This window comes from Schistocerca cancellata, chromosome 1 (assembly GCF_023864275.1).
Source record: "Schistocerca cancellata isolate TAMUIC-IGC-003103 chromosome 1, iqSchCanc2.1, whole genome shotgun sequence".
NCBI classification, from domain to species: domain Eukaryota; kingdom Metazoa; phylum Arthropoda; class Insecta; order Orthoptera; family Acrididae; genus Schistocerca; species Schistocerca cancellata.
In genome coordinates this window covers 300,225,799-300,241,526 of record NC_064626.1, presented here as the reverse complement: position 1 = coordinate 300,241,526, position 15,728 = coordinate 300,225,799, and the positions used below count along the sequence as shown (strand labels likewise).

General features: G+C 41.0%; 1 protein-coding gene across 3 annotated transcripts in view; it reads left to right on the top strand.

Annotated features, from left to right (window-relative positions):
* Nucleotides 1–15,728, top strand: part of LOC126172041 (septin-2) — a 347,483-nt gene that overhangs the window by 101,973 nt on the left and 229,782 nt on the right. Inside the window, exon 1 of one of the 3 annotated variants that reach the window (XM_049920847.1) lies at nucleotides 4,663–4,722. The exons of the other annotated variants lie outside the window; for them this stretch is intronic. Coding sequence (XP_049776804.1) covers nucleotides 4,666–4,722 — 57 coding nt within the window. The 5' untranslated portion in view covers nucleotides 4,663–4,665. Of the gene's footprint in view, nucleotides 1–4,662; nucleotides 4,723–15,728 lie in introns of those variants that run through there. 3 annotated transcript variants of the gene reach the window in all.

Below are 15,728 nucleotides of genomic sequence, written 5' to 3'. Positions count from 1 at the left end.
TAAAAATAAAAAAATATTCTCGCGCTGTAAGAAATCAGTGATCCTTACTTACGTTGTTGGATACACCATTATTGTTGGTAAGGCGGGTGCCAGGTTGAGATTCATTGGGAGATTCCTTAGAAAATGTAGCCCATCAACAAAGGAGGTGGCTTACAAAACACTCGTTCGACCTATACTTGAGTACTGCTCATTAGTGTGGAATCCGTACCAGGTCGGGTTGACAGAGGATATTGAGAAGATCCAAAGAAGAGCGGCGCGTTTCGTAACAGGGTTATTTGGTGAGCGTGATACCGTAACGGAGATGTTTAGCAAACTCACGTGGCAGACTCTACAAGAGAGGCGCTCTGCATCGCGGTATAGCTTGCTGTCCAGGTTTCGAGAGGGTGCGTTTCTGGATGAGGTGTCGAATATATTGCTTCCCCCTACTTATGCCTTCCGAGGAGATCACGAATGTAAAATTAGAGAGATTCGAGAGCGCACGGAGGCTTTCCGGCAGTCGTTCTTCCCGCGAACCATACGCGGCTGGAACAGGAAAGGGAGGTAATGACAGTGGCACGTAAAGTGCCCTCCGCCACACACCGTTGGGTGGCGTGCGGAGTATAAATGTAGATGTAGATTATTGCACATCATTTCAAATTTCTGATAAACTTGGCATAAAAAATATAATTCTACTTGGAATGATTGCACTACGAAGGAGTAACAACTGATTTTTTTTTTGCTGTGTTGCCCTGTCTTCGTGACAATGACGTCATGTTTTCAACTGCTCCCGGCCGCAACGTTCAAACAACTGCATTGTACCTGCTCGATGAACGAGTGTCCAGCAATAATTAATAAAGGCGATGAAGATATCAATCATGGTCACGTATAGGTCAGACTTCTCGAAGAGTCTGGAAAAACAAAACACGATGTGACATGAGACACGGAGTTAAATGTTTTAGTAAATGCTTTAGATGTTTTCTGTTCATTGAGTAATTGTGAAGAACCACATGTGATATGAAACTACACATAACATATTATTATACTTGATCTTGTTTGAACGCGAATAACAATCATCGATGCTGTGGCCAAAATTTGTCAATAACTAATTTAGTAAAATAAAATTTTTCAAACACTTTTCTTCAGTGAATACTTAGCATGTACGACTTACATTATCTGTTTTTACTCATTGTAGAATACAACAGTTTTACTCTACCTACATTACGGAAGGATCGTTGTATTATGCATGTATCGGTTACACGATAAATCAGTCTAATCTAAAACCCGTAAATTCAACTAAATACTTAGGTACTACAATTTCGAGCAACTTACATCGGAAGGAACACACAGAAAATGTTGTGGGGAAGGCTAACCAAAGACTGAGTTGTATTGGCAGGACACTTGGAGAGAGTGTCACTGAAATGATACAGGATTCGGGTTGGATATCATTAAAAGAAAGGCGTTTTCCGTTGCGACGGAAACTTCTCAAGAAATTCCAATCACCAACTTTCTCCTCCGAATGCGAAAATATTTTGACACCGACCTACATAGGGAGAAATGACCACAACAATAAAATGAAGGAAATCAAAGCTCGTAAGGAAAGATATAGGTGTTCTAAGTTTCCTTTAATTTACGTGTATGGTCATAATCTTTTTTGTTTAACAGATTACCGGTTTCGGTCTTTAATGACCATCATCAGATCTGTTTCATAAAAACAAAGTCCTAATGTACTACAGCCCTAGTGGCATCGTCAAATGTTAAATGCGGATCAGCACCAGCATCGTCAAATACATATAAATCACATCACATGCACGAGTCATTTTGTCAGTAAAACTACTAAGTAGTAGTCATGTTGTCAGTAAAACTACTTTACTCTTCCCACCAGAAGCTGAAATTTGTATCTTAGGTAGGCTCACGACACATTATGACCGAATGCAGCCTTATGGTTTTGCGGACACGTGACGCGGTAAGGCATGTATACATGCGTAAGCGGAGCAGAGACAAATAGAAGGTTTTCTAGCGACGATACGGGCCGCCTATGGGGAACTCCATTGACCTCCAACTCACGACGTGTAGTCTCTCACACCGCACGAGAATTTGCGAACTCGCTCTCCAAAGTACGTTATGACGAAATGCTTCCACATTTTCCCGAACCTACTTAAGTCGTCAACCTTACAATATTTTCTTGTCGGTTGCATTGTCGCCTTCTTTTTTGTTGGACGTAATGTTGACACGCATTGTGGTCTCCTAGACTGCTAGACTGCGCCTCGTGAACTATGTACATGTTTTCTTCAGTACAGTACAATATGTACTCGCAGAAATGTCTATTTTAAGTTTGCTGAAATTGTTAGTTGGTGGTTGGAGCAAGATGTCAGTGATACACATCAAGAAACAAACGAAAAAGACTACGACTTTACAGTAGGCAGTGATCACATTTCTGCTAACGAAATAGGAAATTATTCAGAGGAAGAATTTCAGGCTGATGGTGCTTGACACCTTCCTCTTTCTTTAATAAAATACTTAGTGACAGTTAAAATCAAATGTGTTTTGAATTGTGGCAATGAGAAATGTAAATCCCAGCATTAAATGTCAATTTTGCAAACTTTATTTTCGTACCTATGGAGTACAATTTTTATGTGCCCGTTCAAACCTGGGAATTCAGTTTTTTCTGAAAATTAATTTGCAGCAGAGACACTATAATTTTTCAGAATGTAAAATTTAGATCCATTGACAGTTTGTTTATGTGTGCTGTTTAAATAACCGCAAAAAAGTGATTTTGTGACATTAAAAGTAAAATTTGCAGGCTCTATTTAGTGTCATACAATCAACAAGGATTATTTTAACAACACTTAAATAATTGTAAAAATAAATCTTATATACCTTAAATTAAAATTTTCGTATGATTTATGCTTTAAATCTCGGTTTAAACAAAAGGGTCCAAGAGACATCGCCTCGCAGTATACGATACAGAAAAGTCATCTTGTGAGTTGAGGGCTAGTGTTGCAAGCATCTATGGATGTGGTTTAAAGGCGGGACGAGCAGGCGACGGGATGATGGATGTCTACGTGTCGTTACAGTACACGGACGAAGGCGGACTATTGCAGTGTTATGGGAGGGCCCCCATCACGGGGGCAAGAGGAGTCCGCGACCGCCACCCCACCTTCCCTCTAGCTCTCAGGGAAAGGAAAAGAATACAGGGTAGTCATGTGATTTGGTTTTTTTTTTTTTGTTCAAGAAAATTATTTAAAAGTCGATATTACGCTGGTTTTTTAACAGATCTGCACCGGGACAACTGCTAATTCTACCAATAAGTCATCATTCGTCTTCCAAAATACTAAAAATACTCCTTCATCCCAGGTCTAGGCTGTCCCATACAAACTATGATATGGGCGCCCTTGGTATTATGCCCACGGAAAAAGTATGGGACTATTTCGAACACTGTGTGAAACGTAACAATCAGTCCCCGTAGGTTGTTAGCTCTACGGGATGTAATCATCAGCAAATGTTCTCAGTTCGATAACGCACACCTAAAGAAATTTGTGCACTCTTCCTTGGCATTATCAAGGCTAGGGGCAGTTTTATACGGTATTGGTGTGATTTCTACTAGGGTGATTTTTTTGTCTGGTATGCGTATTTAAATATCACCCATGCAAGAAATCTTCCACCGTCTTATGGAATACTTGCCTATAGGCAAGTGAGAAGCATTACCCTCTGTAGTTTGCGACATGCTCATGTCCTGCCGTTAATGTTCACAAACGTGAGCATTGACTCGTCAGTTCAATGGTAGCGTGGTAGCACCCAAGCTAATCTGTGTGTACTGTCATGTGCAGTGAGCAAAGATAGTTGGGTGCTGCGGCGGCTTCCCTACTATAGTGTAAGGAGATAGTCCTGGACAGCACAGCTGCTTACTGGGCCCTCTGGACATTGCACCTGAAGGAAGTGAGGTATTATTTCGGCAGAAGCAAGCAATGCAAATATTGAGGTCAAGCGCACGGTCAGATTCCATTTGTGTGCTTTGACCCATTACATCCTATTTGACGGCCTGTTATGAAATGTTATCTATGGTTGTCTTAGTAACTTGTGTAAACTATGCTCTTTACTCGATATGACGTCATGGGTCAAAGCGGACGGGTGGACTCGAGCCTTGCACCATTCCCTAATAGTGTGTGAAGCTGACATTTTTAGCGTTACGCCGGACTAGCTAGATGTCTCCCGGAAGTGGCCAAACTTTTGTGCGATGTGCTCAGTCGTGACGGTCAAACTCGCCTTTAATAGGGCAGCCCGACTTTAATCCCTGCGAGATAAGAGCTGTCAATCCATCCCTGTCGGAATGGGGACAACATTCCTGAGTGGGTCGCCCTCCCTGCCAGATAAGCGGGGCTTCCTAAAGTACTGCCTGCTTCTCGCTTCCCGTGCAGTGGCCGCAGTCAGTTTCTGCGCGGCTTTGCCAGCGGCTGTCACACTTGCCTTCTCGTAAAGCCGCTGTTTGACAGTAAAAGCGCTATCGGTGGAGAAAAAAATGCGTGCGAAGGGCTTATCTGGTGGGTGGGGACGATAGCGTGGGCGCGCGGTAGGAGAAGAGATCTTACGGAGAGAGGGGGCAGGAGAAAAGGGGGGAGAGGGGCACGTAGGTGGGAGGCGGCGCCGTTTGGCGGCTGCTGCCCCTGGTTCGCAGTCCAGCGCAGCGACATGCCCGCGGCCACCACCATGACGTCCGCCGGCGGCCGACACTTCAAAGTCACCTACGTGAGTACAGCACGCCGCCGCTTCACAGGGACTGCCGCCTTGCAATGTCAGTTTGACGTTCCTACTGTAATGCTCCCAGGCCTTACACCATGACTTGCCAGTAATAAATGCTTGGTCTACAGCTTCGAGGAACGACTTTTACTGTTTACTTCTTGCGGTCAATACACCAATCCATTCCGGTAGTATTCGGTCTGTGCGCCTGAAATGCCTCCCTACACTTCATGGGTATTGCACATATATATCTTCCTTACAAATTCTATGGTTTTCATGGTTTACATCTACGTCTATCTTCCGCAAGCTACATTGTGGAGTGTCCGGAAGCTACTTGTGGCTCAGTGACTTTTCCGCCCTCCTATTCGAGGTGGTGCAGTGGTTAGCACACGGGACTCGCATTCGGGAGGACGACGGTTCAATCCCGCGTCCGGCCAACCAGATTTAGGTTTTCCGTGATTTCCCTAAATCACTCCAGGCAAATGCCGGGATGGTTCCTTTGAAAGGGCACAGCCGACTTTCTTCCCCGTCCTTCCCTAATCCGATGAGACCGATGACCTCGCTAATTGGTCTCTTCCCCCAAAGAATCCAGTCCAATCCGCCTTCCTTATTCCGTTTCCAAATAGTCCGTACGAACGACGGCTATCGGCAGACTTATCGTCGTGGTTATTTCGCGAGACGAATGTGGTAGGAAGTAGTATGGTGCCAAATTCTTCTTGTAACGCATGCTCTCCAAATCACAACTGTAAATCTCTTCGTAATGCACAGTTTCGTCTTCTAGCGTATGCTCTAATGATTGTTTCCGTAACGCCCTCGCGTTTACTAAACAATACGATGAGAAACGTACCTCTCTTAGATGGATATTCTCTCTCTCTCTCTCTCTCTCTCTCTCTCTCTCTTTCCCTCAGTTCAAATCTGCAAGTCGCAGATGGATGACTACTACTGAAGAACCGATCGAACAGTGCATTATAAGCCACTTCTCCAGGAATGAACCGCATTTCTTTAAGACTCTTCCAAATAATCTCAGCCTTGAATCTGATTTTTCTATAACTAATTGTATTTAATTATATCCCTTTAGGCCATCCTAGACGGTTACTACTACGTATTTCACGGAAGATACTAGTGATTCATCACCAATAGCGTACTCGAACAGTAACAGAACTCTGCACTTAAGTATGCACAATAAGCTACATTTATTTTCTTTCAGGCCACAGGTGAACCTCAATGGTAAGAAGAGAGACGGTAATAGGTTTATCATGGAGCGAAACTTTCCACTAGTTGCCATAGTCGTAAACACCACATATAAATGACTAGTAATGTGTAATTATAATGAAAATTTCTTCTAAAAAATCAGATTTTGCTTAGTGGTTTAAATCTCTTGTGCAACGAACACCTCACTGCTAATCCTTTGTTTCCTCAAAAATCGAATCAGTTTACATAGAAATCATGGTACTGAGTAGGCTTCAGAAGCTCCTGAATAGACTGGTACAGGAAGCTTAGCAAGATGAGCTAACTTTCTACTAGTTCTGTGGCGTAAGGGTGCGTATTCTAGACATTTAGCAATTGCTTTGGCCTGTTCATTTTATCTGCGTTAGGTTTATTTGAACTGATACCATATTTCTTTTGTTACGTGTGGTATGTTTCATGCACTAAATTTTTTGTGTGTTTAACACCTAGTACACAGTAAATTTTTTATCCATTGCGGTACAGTGCGAAATTATTTTATGGGACAAAAGTACTGGGTCTGTCACAAAATGTTTTGTTTCGCATTGAAATCGCAGCTAGACATCTTAATCAATAATGTAGTGTGCTTGAATCTTTGTTGCCTTTGGATCGCCATTTTAGTTAACATTACATTTCAAGCCGTAATCCAGTTTTCCAGTCTTTCGGAGGTAGCGGAAGAAAAATCATTTCCCTCAATACTAGTTCATGTCTACTCTTCCCAGAAAAGAACATTTTCGATGGCCCTCTTATAGATGCAGCTTTGATCAGTTTTGAGTAGGAGTGGGATGGGTGTACCGCTTCGTTGCCGCTTAAAATCTCGGCTTTCCTTCATATCCAATCTCGCAAGTCGACAAAATCGTTAGTCTGTGGCGAATCGCGTAGCGATCACAGTTGTTAGATGCATTATTAGCTTTTTTTCTGTCTGAGGTTTCTTAACCGTACGGGTGTCTGGTCGACGTTTGTCTACCAATGTAATGACCGACATAGCCCCGGGAAAGGCGCCAGCCGATAGTGCCCCAGTATGTCAAGAACGGACCTTTCTTGTCTGTCGGCAATGGCTGCTAAATGTTTAATTGCGTCGAGAGATTTTACGTTTCCTTTCACTGCCGTGTTTCATTGTGCTCGAAACTCCATGAAGCGGACAGCACTACCGTTGCTCATAAATGGGTGTAATAGGCAGAATTCATGTAGATCTGCAAGTCAACAGAAACGTGCAGCGCCGTATATGTTTCTGTACCGGGAAATGAAAGAACGTGTCGGGAAACCATGTATTGGCTTCAAAAGGGAAAAAGTAAATGTTTTCTGCCCGAAAGAATATATGTTGACAGGTTGCTCAGCGTTGTCAATAAGTGTGTGAGCCATTGGTGCACGTATGTTGGACAATTAGTTTCATTTCCTAGGTTTTTTAAAAAAAAGGGTCTGATGACGGAGCTTCAAACGCCCCATAACATAGTTCGGACCGATGCTCTGGATGGTTTGCCTCAGTGCCAATGTAGATAAGAAGCTCCCAGAATGAATTTTCACTCTGCAGTTGAGTGAGCGCAGATTTGAAACTTCCAGGAGTGCTGGCCCTGCATCCATAAAATTTCTCTGAATTTCGGAAGGTCGGAAATTAGGTACTGACGGAAGTAAAGCTGTGAGGAAGGTTCGTCAGTCGTGCTTCTATAGGTAAGTCGGTAAAGCATTTGCCTGCGAAAGGCATACAACACACTTGCGAGCCCCTAACCTGGCACACGGTTTTGACCTGCCTGGAAGTTTCAGATAAGACATTGATTGTTCATTACGCAGTTACTTATTTACTCTGTTGTCTATCACAATTTGAGGAGCATCTTGCTTCGATACCTCGAAAAAGTTACAAAAATATTTCGAGTGCTCTCGTTATGTGGAGCCATCGCGTATAAAGAACATGGTGGACTGCTTTGACGGCGAAGCGTTCCTTAGTTACGAGGTTGAAATGAGAGTAAATTAGCGGCCTGCGCCAATTTTATCGTAAAATGTAACACAAGAGTAATATTAGGAATCTCAAAGGCATCACAATGAATTGCGGCAGGTGATATTGAGATATAGCACGTGTAAACGATTACGTGCTCACAGTACAAGTTGCAAGCAACTATCAACGTGGACACACACAGCCTACGTCCACGCTGGTAGTTGCTTGCATCTTGAACTACAAAGACCTTGCTATACATACTGATACAACAATTCGGCTTTCTCTCTCTCTCTCTCTCTCTCTCTCTCTCTCTCTCTCCCTTTAGATACTTAGGTCTTCCATTTGGATTACAGTAGTGTCAGGTTACACATGATACGCTGTGGTTGAATAATCCTTGGAAGGTGTAGTATCCAATATCAGCTGGCATCATTGGTTTGAGTGCTGTTGGAGATCATACCCGATCTCACGTAGTCTGTCTGAATGGTAGATTTATTTGACAGTGACAACTACATTACGCTCTTGATAATAGCCGCTCACATAACTAGCAATGCAGCTCTAGTAAGACTACGAAGGGTCCAGCATTAGATTTTGAACTGTTAATGCCGCAAGCAATACAGAAAGCTAGTTTGCGAAGCTTTTCGCATGACATTAGCCTAATCGAAGAAGACAGCTTTTCCCCTGAAGAGCGCAACACTTGGAAGTTGAACATGTCAGGTCGAGCGAAATTCCACGGTGCCTCTGTCAGGTGAGATCCTTGCGATAAGATACAGTGTGGGCGGAAACCGAGATCTCTGCTCACAAGCGCTTTCATCGCTAAGGAGCAGCAGAGACGAGATTACATTCGTGATTGGAAAAGATGCTACGATTTTAAAATGAGTTCCTAAATCGTAGACAAGTAATGCTGCTGGCATTATTTATTTCGTTGGTTGGCCATCCTAGAACCACTATAAACTTACAGTACGAGCATTATGACAGTTGTTCTAATCTTGCCGTTTTTTCGTTGAAGCCAGATTTTTGCATCAGTGAAATGTGTGTAACACGGCGTCCATCTACCATTTGATACCAGTTGTTCGTTTTTCATCCTGGAAAGTCCCCAACGTCATTACAGCTGTCCTGCAGATGTCTCGGTTTTACTGGTCTTCTGGTTGTATGCCCATTTGCTATAGATCTTTTTTGACGTTCATGTGCTACAGAATTCTCGTTTTTCCGGTTGCCCAAGAAGCTGATGTGGCGTTTCGTCCATTTAGCATAATTCGTTCTGCTTGCGTTGCGATGAAACAAAATTCTGCATTTCCGTATTGTGTTCATACTTTTTCCTATTTTACAATATGTTTCTTGTTTCAATTTTTTGATTTATATTCCATTTTCATAATTTGGGCCCAATATATTGTGTAAGATCTTTCTCTCTATTCTTTCTACAACCGGTAATAACAGTATCTCGGAGAAGGGAAAGAGAGACTGAAGCAGTTAGTTTTATAATAGAGTTGTAGTAATGAATATTGATATTTACGGGAAAGCACCTTTTGTTGTTAACGTTTCATGTGGTTCGGTAGGCTGTTTCCGTTTTTTTTTTGTCCATGCTTTCGGGGCTTCTTTATTTAGCCCACTCGAAATAAATCATTCACTCACGTCAGATGTGCTATTCACGCCTTTTATTTTTCGGTATCCGGTGTTTAACACGGGTCTATTGCCATTGATATTTGACATTACTTACGTTATTTTTCAAAAGAGGTAAGAAATTTACTATTATTACCGTTATTAGAGTTATTAACTCGCTCTGTCGTTTTCATACAGTTGTTAATTTATGGCAGCTTGATAAAATAACTTTCACCATGTCATCCACTCTGTGCTAACGATAGTAACACTTACCCTTTTCTACCTGATCGGATACATCGAATTGTTCTTGGTAGTAAATTTTGACTATGATATTAGCTTTCTAATGTACTTTGAGGACCATACAAAACGGAGCTTACACGAGCTGTAATGCTGCACTGCTTTTGCTGAATTTCTTGGAGAAATTCCAAGTAAAGATCTCAATATCTGCGTAATATAATAATGTGGAGCGTCGAACGATGTGTTGTTAATATACAAAGGGCAGTATGTGTTGAACATTAATGTGTTATCACGTTGGAAGAAACGGGTATCGGATACACATAGCTCGCGGCTTGTTGAATCAGCTTTTTGCATGAAAAACTTGAGACATTTATGGAAGGAGTCGCATAAAATATTAACAGAATTATCAAACTTGGTTTGAAACATGTCACCTGATTGCGTAAACGAGTATGAAATTTAAGCTACATAAACTTGACAGAAAAGGATTTGTATATTACTTGAAATATTTATTCTGCCCCATGTATTCATCAACCCAACAAAAGATCTCGACAGTCCTTCAAAACTTATTCTGAAATAATAATGTTGTTTTGTTATATATTCTTTGTACTTAGAGATAATGTTTCTGTTTTGCTATATGTTCTTTGCAACTATTAGTTTTCAGGAGCCATCTGTGTATAGAAGGATAACAGTTTGTATGCAATGTATTACGACAGAGAAAGAAGCATGTAACCACTGGAGGTATTCTATTTTAGTTGTTTCATTTTCACACGTAGATAACCGCTTTCAAAAACCTCCCAAAACCATGTTCTGAAATAAAATTTTTGTTTCTTCAGTAGACAGTGCCTTACCCCAAAGTCGTAACACTACACACACATGTACTAACATATGTAAGTATACCAAAAGCTGGAGGTTTAAACCCTCTAAACGCGTTGTGGATCCAGACACCACTAAAAACAAATTTGACACATGCTGACAAACAGGAAATATAATAATTTCTATTAAGCAGATTTGAAGGCAAAGTTTTGTAGTAAATGCACTTACTAACATGTCTGAAGAATGTGAATTGAAAGGCTGTGGGTGTGCAGAAGTTAGGAAACAGGCGGCGTCTTGTTGGGCGTGTTCGGCGGCGTAGAGGAAACGACCTACGTGACGGCGACGAGCGCTTGCTGAAATGTGTGTGTGTGTCGGCGGTCAGTCTTGCGCAAGGAGGAGAACTGTAACTAAAAGGTAGTGCTGGGCTGTTATGGCAACGCCGTACAGAAACTGGGCTGCACGTACAGTGCAGTACTTCGAAATGCTACCCACTGGAATTTTTTACCCTTCTTGTAGCGTATAGTAACTTCAGCTCAAAAGCTGGCATTTGAGACTACAAATATTTTATAGAACACCTGTTGGAGACAAATTGATACAAAAAAGCAGCTGAACTAAAAAAATTTTAAATCAGTCTAATGTTTTCGTCCAGGTTGTATGCATTACGAACAATTTATAACGCTTAGATAGCTCGAAGATATTATGTAAAGACTACATAGTCTTCAGTCTGGTGCAATTCCCGCTGTCATAGGCAGACGTCTTCTATTCTAATTTCCTTAGTTCATTTCTCAACCATCTGGAGTACTGAAAAATTGAAGTTCTCACGTCTAGGACATGACGATTTCGTGGATTTTAATAGTTTTGCAAGCGAAAGATGTGAAAGAATGTAGTTCCGGTTGGACTGCGTTTAGTTCTCTGTTAAACAGCGATTTGGGTTCTCTTAAGAGCGTTAGTATGATGTTACCCTAGATGGTTAATCTGTACACGACGGCTGAATGCATCCTAGGAGGACGAACTTCCCGTCTTTGTGTCACTGTGTCAGTCATACACGTCTCTCGGGTGTTTCTAAATAGGGAGCAGCAGAGCCATCGGAAACCAATCTCTAGTCACGGAACACTGTATGTACTGATACACAACACATTCCTGAAAAAGTGAATCTGTGGCGTTAGTCACACTTTATGTACTTCAAAAGGTCATTAGGGAAAGAAGCGAATGAGTTTTGTAATTGGATTATTGTTGTCAGTAGATGCTCATAGGCGCATTTTATCGTTGTCACGCAGACAACACAGTCTGTCAAGGCTAGGAGTACCGATGGTTTGCGATAAAGGATGAGGAGGGCTTCAGTTGCACGTTCCCTTCCATTCAGTCGCTCACCTTTTACGTGCCACAACGAACCTACTGTTTCTATCTTTTAACGCTGTTTCAACTTATAGAAGTTGTGTGGTATGGTTTGCCTATAAAAAAAAGAAACGTAACTGGGTGCGTTGTTAGCCGTGTTACTTTATCCCGCATTAAGCTCTGTAAGAGATGATATGAGCTATGGATTTAATTCTTCCGAGCAATGGAGCTAGCAATTTGAACTTCACAGCAACATTAAAATACTCAAAGGCTTACTCATTCAAAGGGTTTTTTAACAAATTTAGAAGTGATTTGCTTTGTGGTTAAGAATGCTGTAATATAGCGCTGCACTACAGATACGGAAAACCAGAGACCCCGAGATGGTAATAGACTGGACAACTGAATCCCGCATTAAATTTTAGTCTCTACACGTAGAAAATTGTATTATGGATAGTATAAAGAGCACTGGTTCCGAAGAGGCATAGCAAGTTTCCCAAAGTGCTTTCACGGCGAAGAAGATGTATATCATCTCTTTCTTGAAAGTAAATAATCGTAAACGCGAATTAGTCAATTCACAGAAAGGCTCACGAGCTTGAATTGTGAACCGTCAGCTGTTCTGGGGCCTCTGCTGATTTTTATAGAAGTCAAAGCAACACATAATGGTCTGCATGACATAAGATTTAGCGTACCATGGAAGGAAAAGGATAAAATGTTTTAACGTAACGCCAGTGACGGATCATTAGAGACTCAGCACCAGCTCGAATTGCGCAAGGCAATCGGTCTCACCGTTTTCAAATTAACTAACCCGGCATTTGTCTGAAGCGTCGACTTCGACAGCTGTTATACAGCGTGTTTGTAAAAGAACTCCCTAGTTTTAATGTGTCCTAGAATCTGTACAAAGTGACGTACACTATTCTAGTTTGTGGTGTTCGATTCATTAATTCTCCAAGTTTGGCTCCCCTGTTCCCCTCTGTTCCCTCAGTTCAGTCCATGCGTGCGTGCAGTGCAGTGCAGCGCAACTCAGCAGCAATGTGTACTCCGCAACAGAAAGTGCAATGTGTTGTTTGGCTTGTGAAAACTGAGTCAGTTATAACAGTGCAACGTAATTTAGACGTCAGTCTGGTGGTGAACCATCTACAGCAAAAACTATCGGTCAATGGCTAAAGTCTTCAAAGGAAACTGGTAATGTTTTAACTGGTAATGTTTTAAAAGCAAAATCACCAATTAGACCGAGAACTTCTGAAAATCTTGTTTCGTGTGTTCGGAGACCGAAGAAGTCATTGGCCAGACGTAGTCTACAATTAGGAGCGCAGCTGTTACGGCCACCCCGAAGCCCAGAATTAACGCCACTCGACGTTTTCTTTTGGAGCCACATAAAAAATGTTGTGTACAGCAAATGATCAGAGACATCAGTCATTTAAGGAAAAGAATCGTCGCGGCGGTTGGGACAGTTATACCTGAAATGTTGCTGAATACGTGGCGAGAAGTGGAATATTGTCTCGACGTGTTCAGGGCAACAAATGGATCCTACGTTGAAGTCTAGTAACATTAAACAATACTTAAAGTAATTCTCTTTCATGATATGTACTCATTGATGTCATTTTTCATTAATTTTCCCATTAAATTTACACTTAAAACTAGGGGTTCTTTTTCAAACACCCTGTATATTTAAATGAGACACGTACGTTGTATTTACCCATACAGGGTGACTGTAAAATTACGAGGATATCGGTAATCATTTGAAAATGGTGCATCGCAGAAATCACCTTGTCGTGTGAAATTAATGAATGTGTTTGTAATATAACCAAGATAGAAAATGGAATTCCCTTTATTCCTACTTCGTTTAGGTATACCCTGTGCAGGCTATTGCCTTGTAGTTCGCTGAAATAAATGAAAAGTAAGACGTCATAGATTCACTTGTTTTTGGTTCGGTAACTTCGACTCATTTTAATAAGCTGATGAATAGAAAAATAAAACTCTTCGTGTGAACATGATTCTGACTTCGTACCTGATCCAAGATTCCAGATTTGAATTTTTCATGGTCACGTTCCCAATCATTTCAGGTGCATAGTTCGTACCAACAGGCCACTGATACCTTAAGCATTCCTTGCTAGTTATTAAGCTTCTTAATATTAGGAAAATTATTATGCCGTACGTGTTATTGTTATTAAGATTAATTGAATTTTCCGTCGGTGCCTGGCAGAGCAAAAGAAAATTAAACAGGAACATATTCCTACCGTTCTGCAGAACTTATTTTCATTTGCTTACGAACCGACCATCATTTTCTTAGGCCACTGTCAGGTGACAACTGAATGTCGCAAGCACAGGTAAAATTATGTGAAACTTATGTTCTGATCTATGGAGCCTTATAAAGATATTACTTATGGAAAAGCCGGCCGCGGTGGTCTAGCGGTTCTGGCGCTGCAGTCCGGAACCGCGGGACTGCTACGGTCGCAGGTTCGAATCCTGCCTCGGGCATGGGTGTGTGTGATGTCCTTAGGTTAGTTAGGTTTAAGTAGTTCTAAGTTCTAGGGGACTTATGACCTAAGATGTTGAGTCCCATAGTGCTCAGAGCCATTTGATTTGAACTTATGGAAAAACATAGAAAATATGTAAGAAAGGCAGTGTGTTTACAAAGGAAAGATTACATTTTTATGTCGTTCCCATCAGTTGATAAATAAAGTTGAATTTACCATTGTAGTTTAATATCTGTTTAAGTAAAACTTAATTTAACAGAGGAGAGAAACGAAACTGACTTCGGTCGTTTAAAATTGAGCTTGCGTTCATTGCCAAACGTTTACTGATTCCAAGAATTTCCAGTAGAGTTATGATTCTGTTCTACTTAATAGTGTCTGAAGTGTCGCAATCTACTTAATATAGGTGGGTTTCTGTTAACAGATGGTCTGCGAAGGATGAACGTCTTTCCGAGTCGTCAGGTTGTTCTATGTTCTTAAACTTTCTGCCACCGCTCGTCCTCAATGACGAACACACAGTTTTTCACTGTGGTGACGTGTGATTTTATACACAGCACTGTGTGGCAAAGGTTGCAATTTGTGTTTACTGTTGAATAAAAATTTTGATATTCCGTTGTTGCAAAAGTCATGTCTGTAGTTGTGAGACTTCAACTATTATGCGAGATTATCTGAATTGTTGCCAACATACGGGACTGGTGCACCAGATTCTGGTTCCTCTTGGAATTTTCTTTTTCCTCTTCTTTTAAATTAAGTTTGTTAATGTAGTGCAATAATATTAGATTACGATCGTGAATTCCGTTTTTATTTTTTCATCTTCTATTAAATATAATAATATCCACATAAACTTGGCTTTCCATTTTTAGTTCATACTTAACTGTTGTATTCCAGAATGACAAATTTAGTACCTTCCTTTTTAAACACTCTAAATGTCATAATTTTTGTATCTTCTGTATAAATAATGTCTGAGTAAGTTGCACGTCATTTTATCTGTAATTGAGATATTCAATTGACGCCTGACAACGGCGAAAAAAGCCTAAAGCAGTTTCGTGACCAAAAATAACATTTTGTGGAACATCAGGAAAGTTTTTTGTATTTCATATTGTTGTTATTATTTTTATTGCTGTCGACGTCGTCGTCATTATTATTTGCGTTTTGGCATTTCATAACTGAACTATTATTATACTGGCGATATTCTATTTAAGGTTTTGGAGGTTTTTGACGTAATCTGCATGTGTGGTTGAGTGTCATAAGCTTAACAGGTACAAAAGAATTAATTAAATAACCAATGACAGAGAGTAACCTGATAAGAATCCTGTACATTTGTGAGTTGTTTAGGAGCCCTGGTTGATAGCGAGACCAGCGCATGTCAGAAAGGCTTCGAAAATGTTCGGCAGATTGAGTGAGGA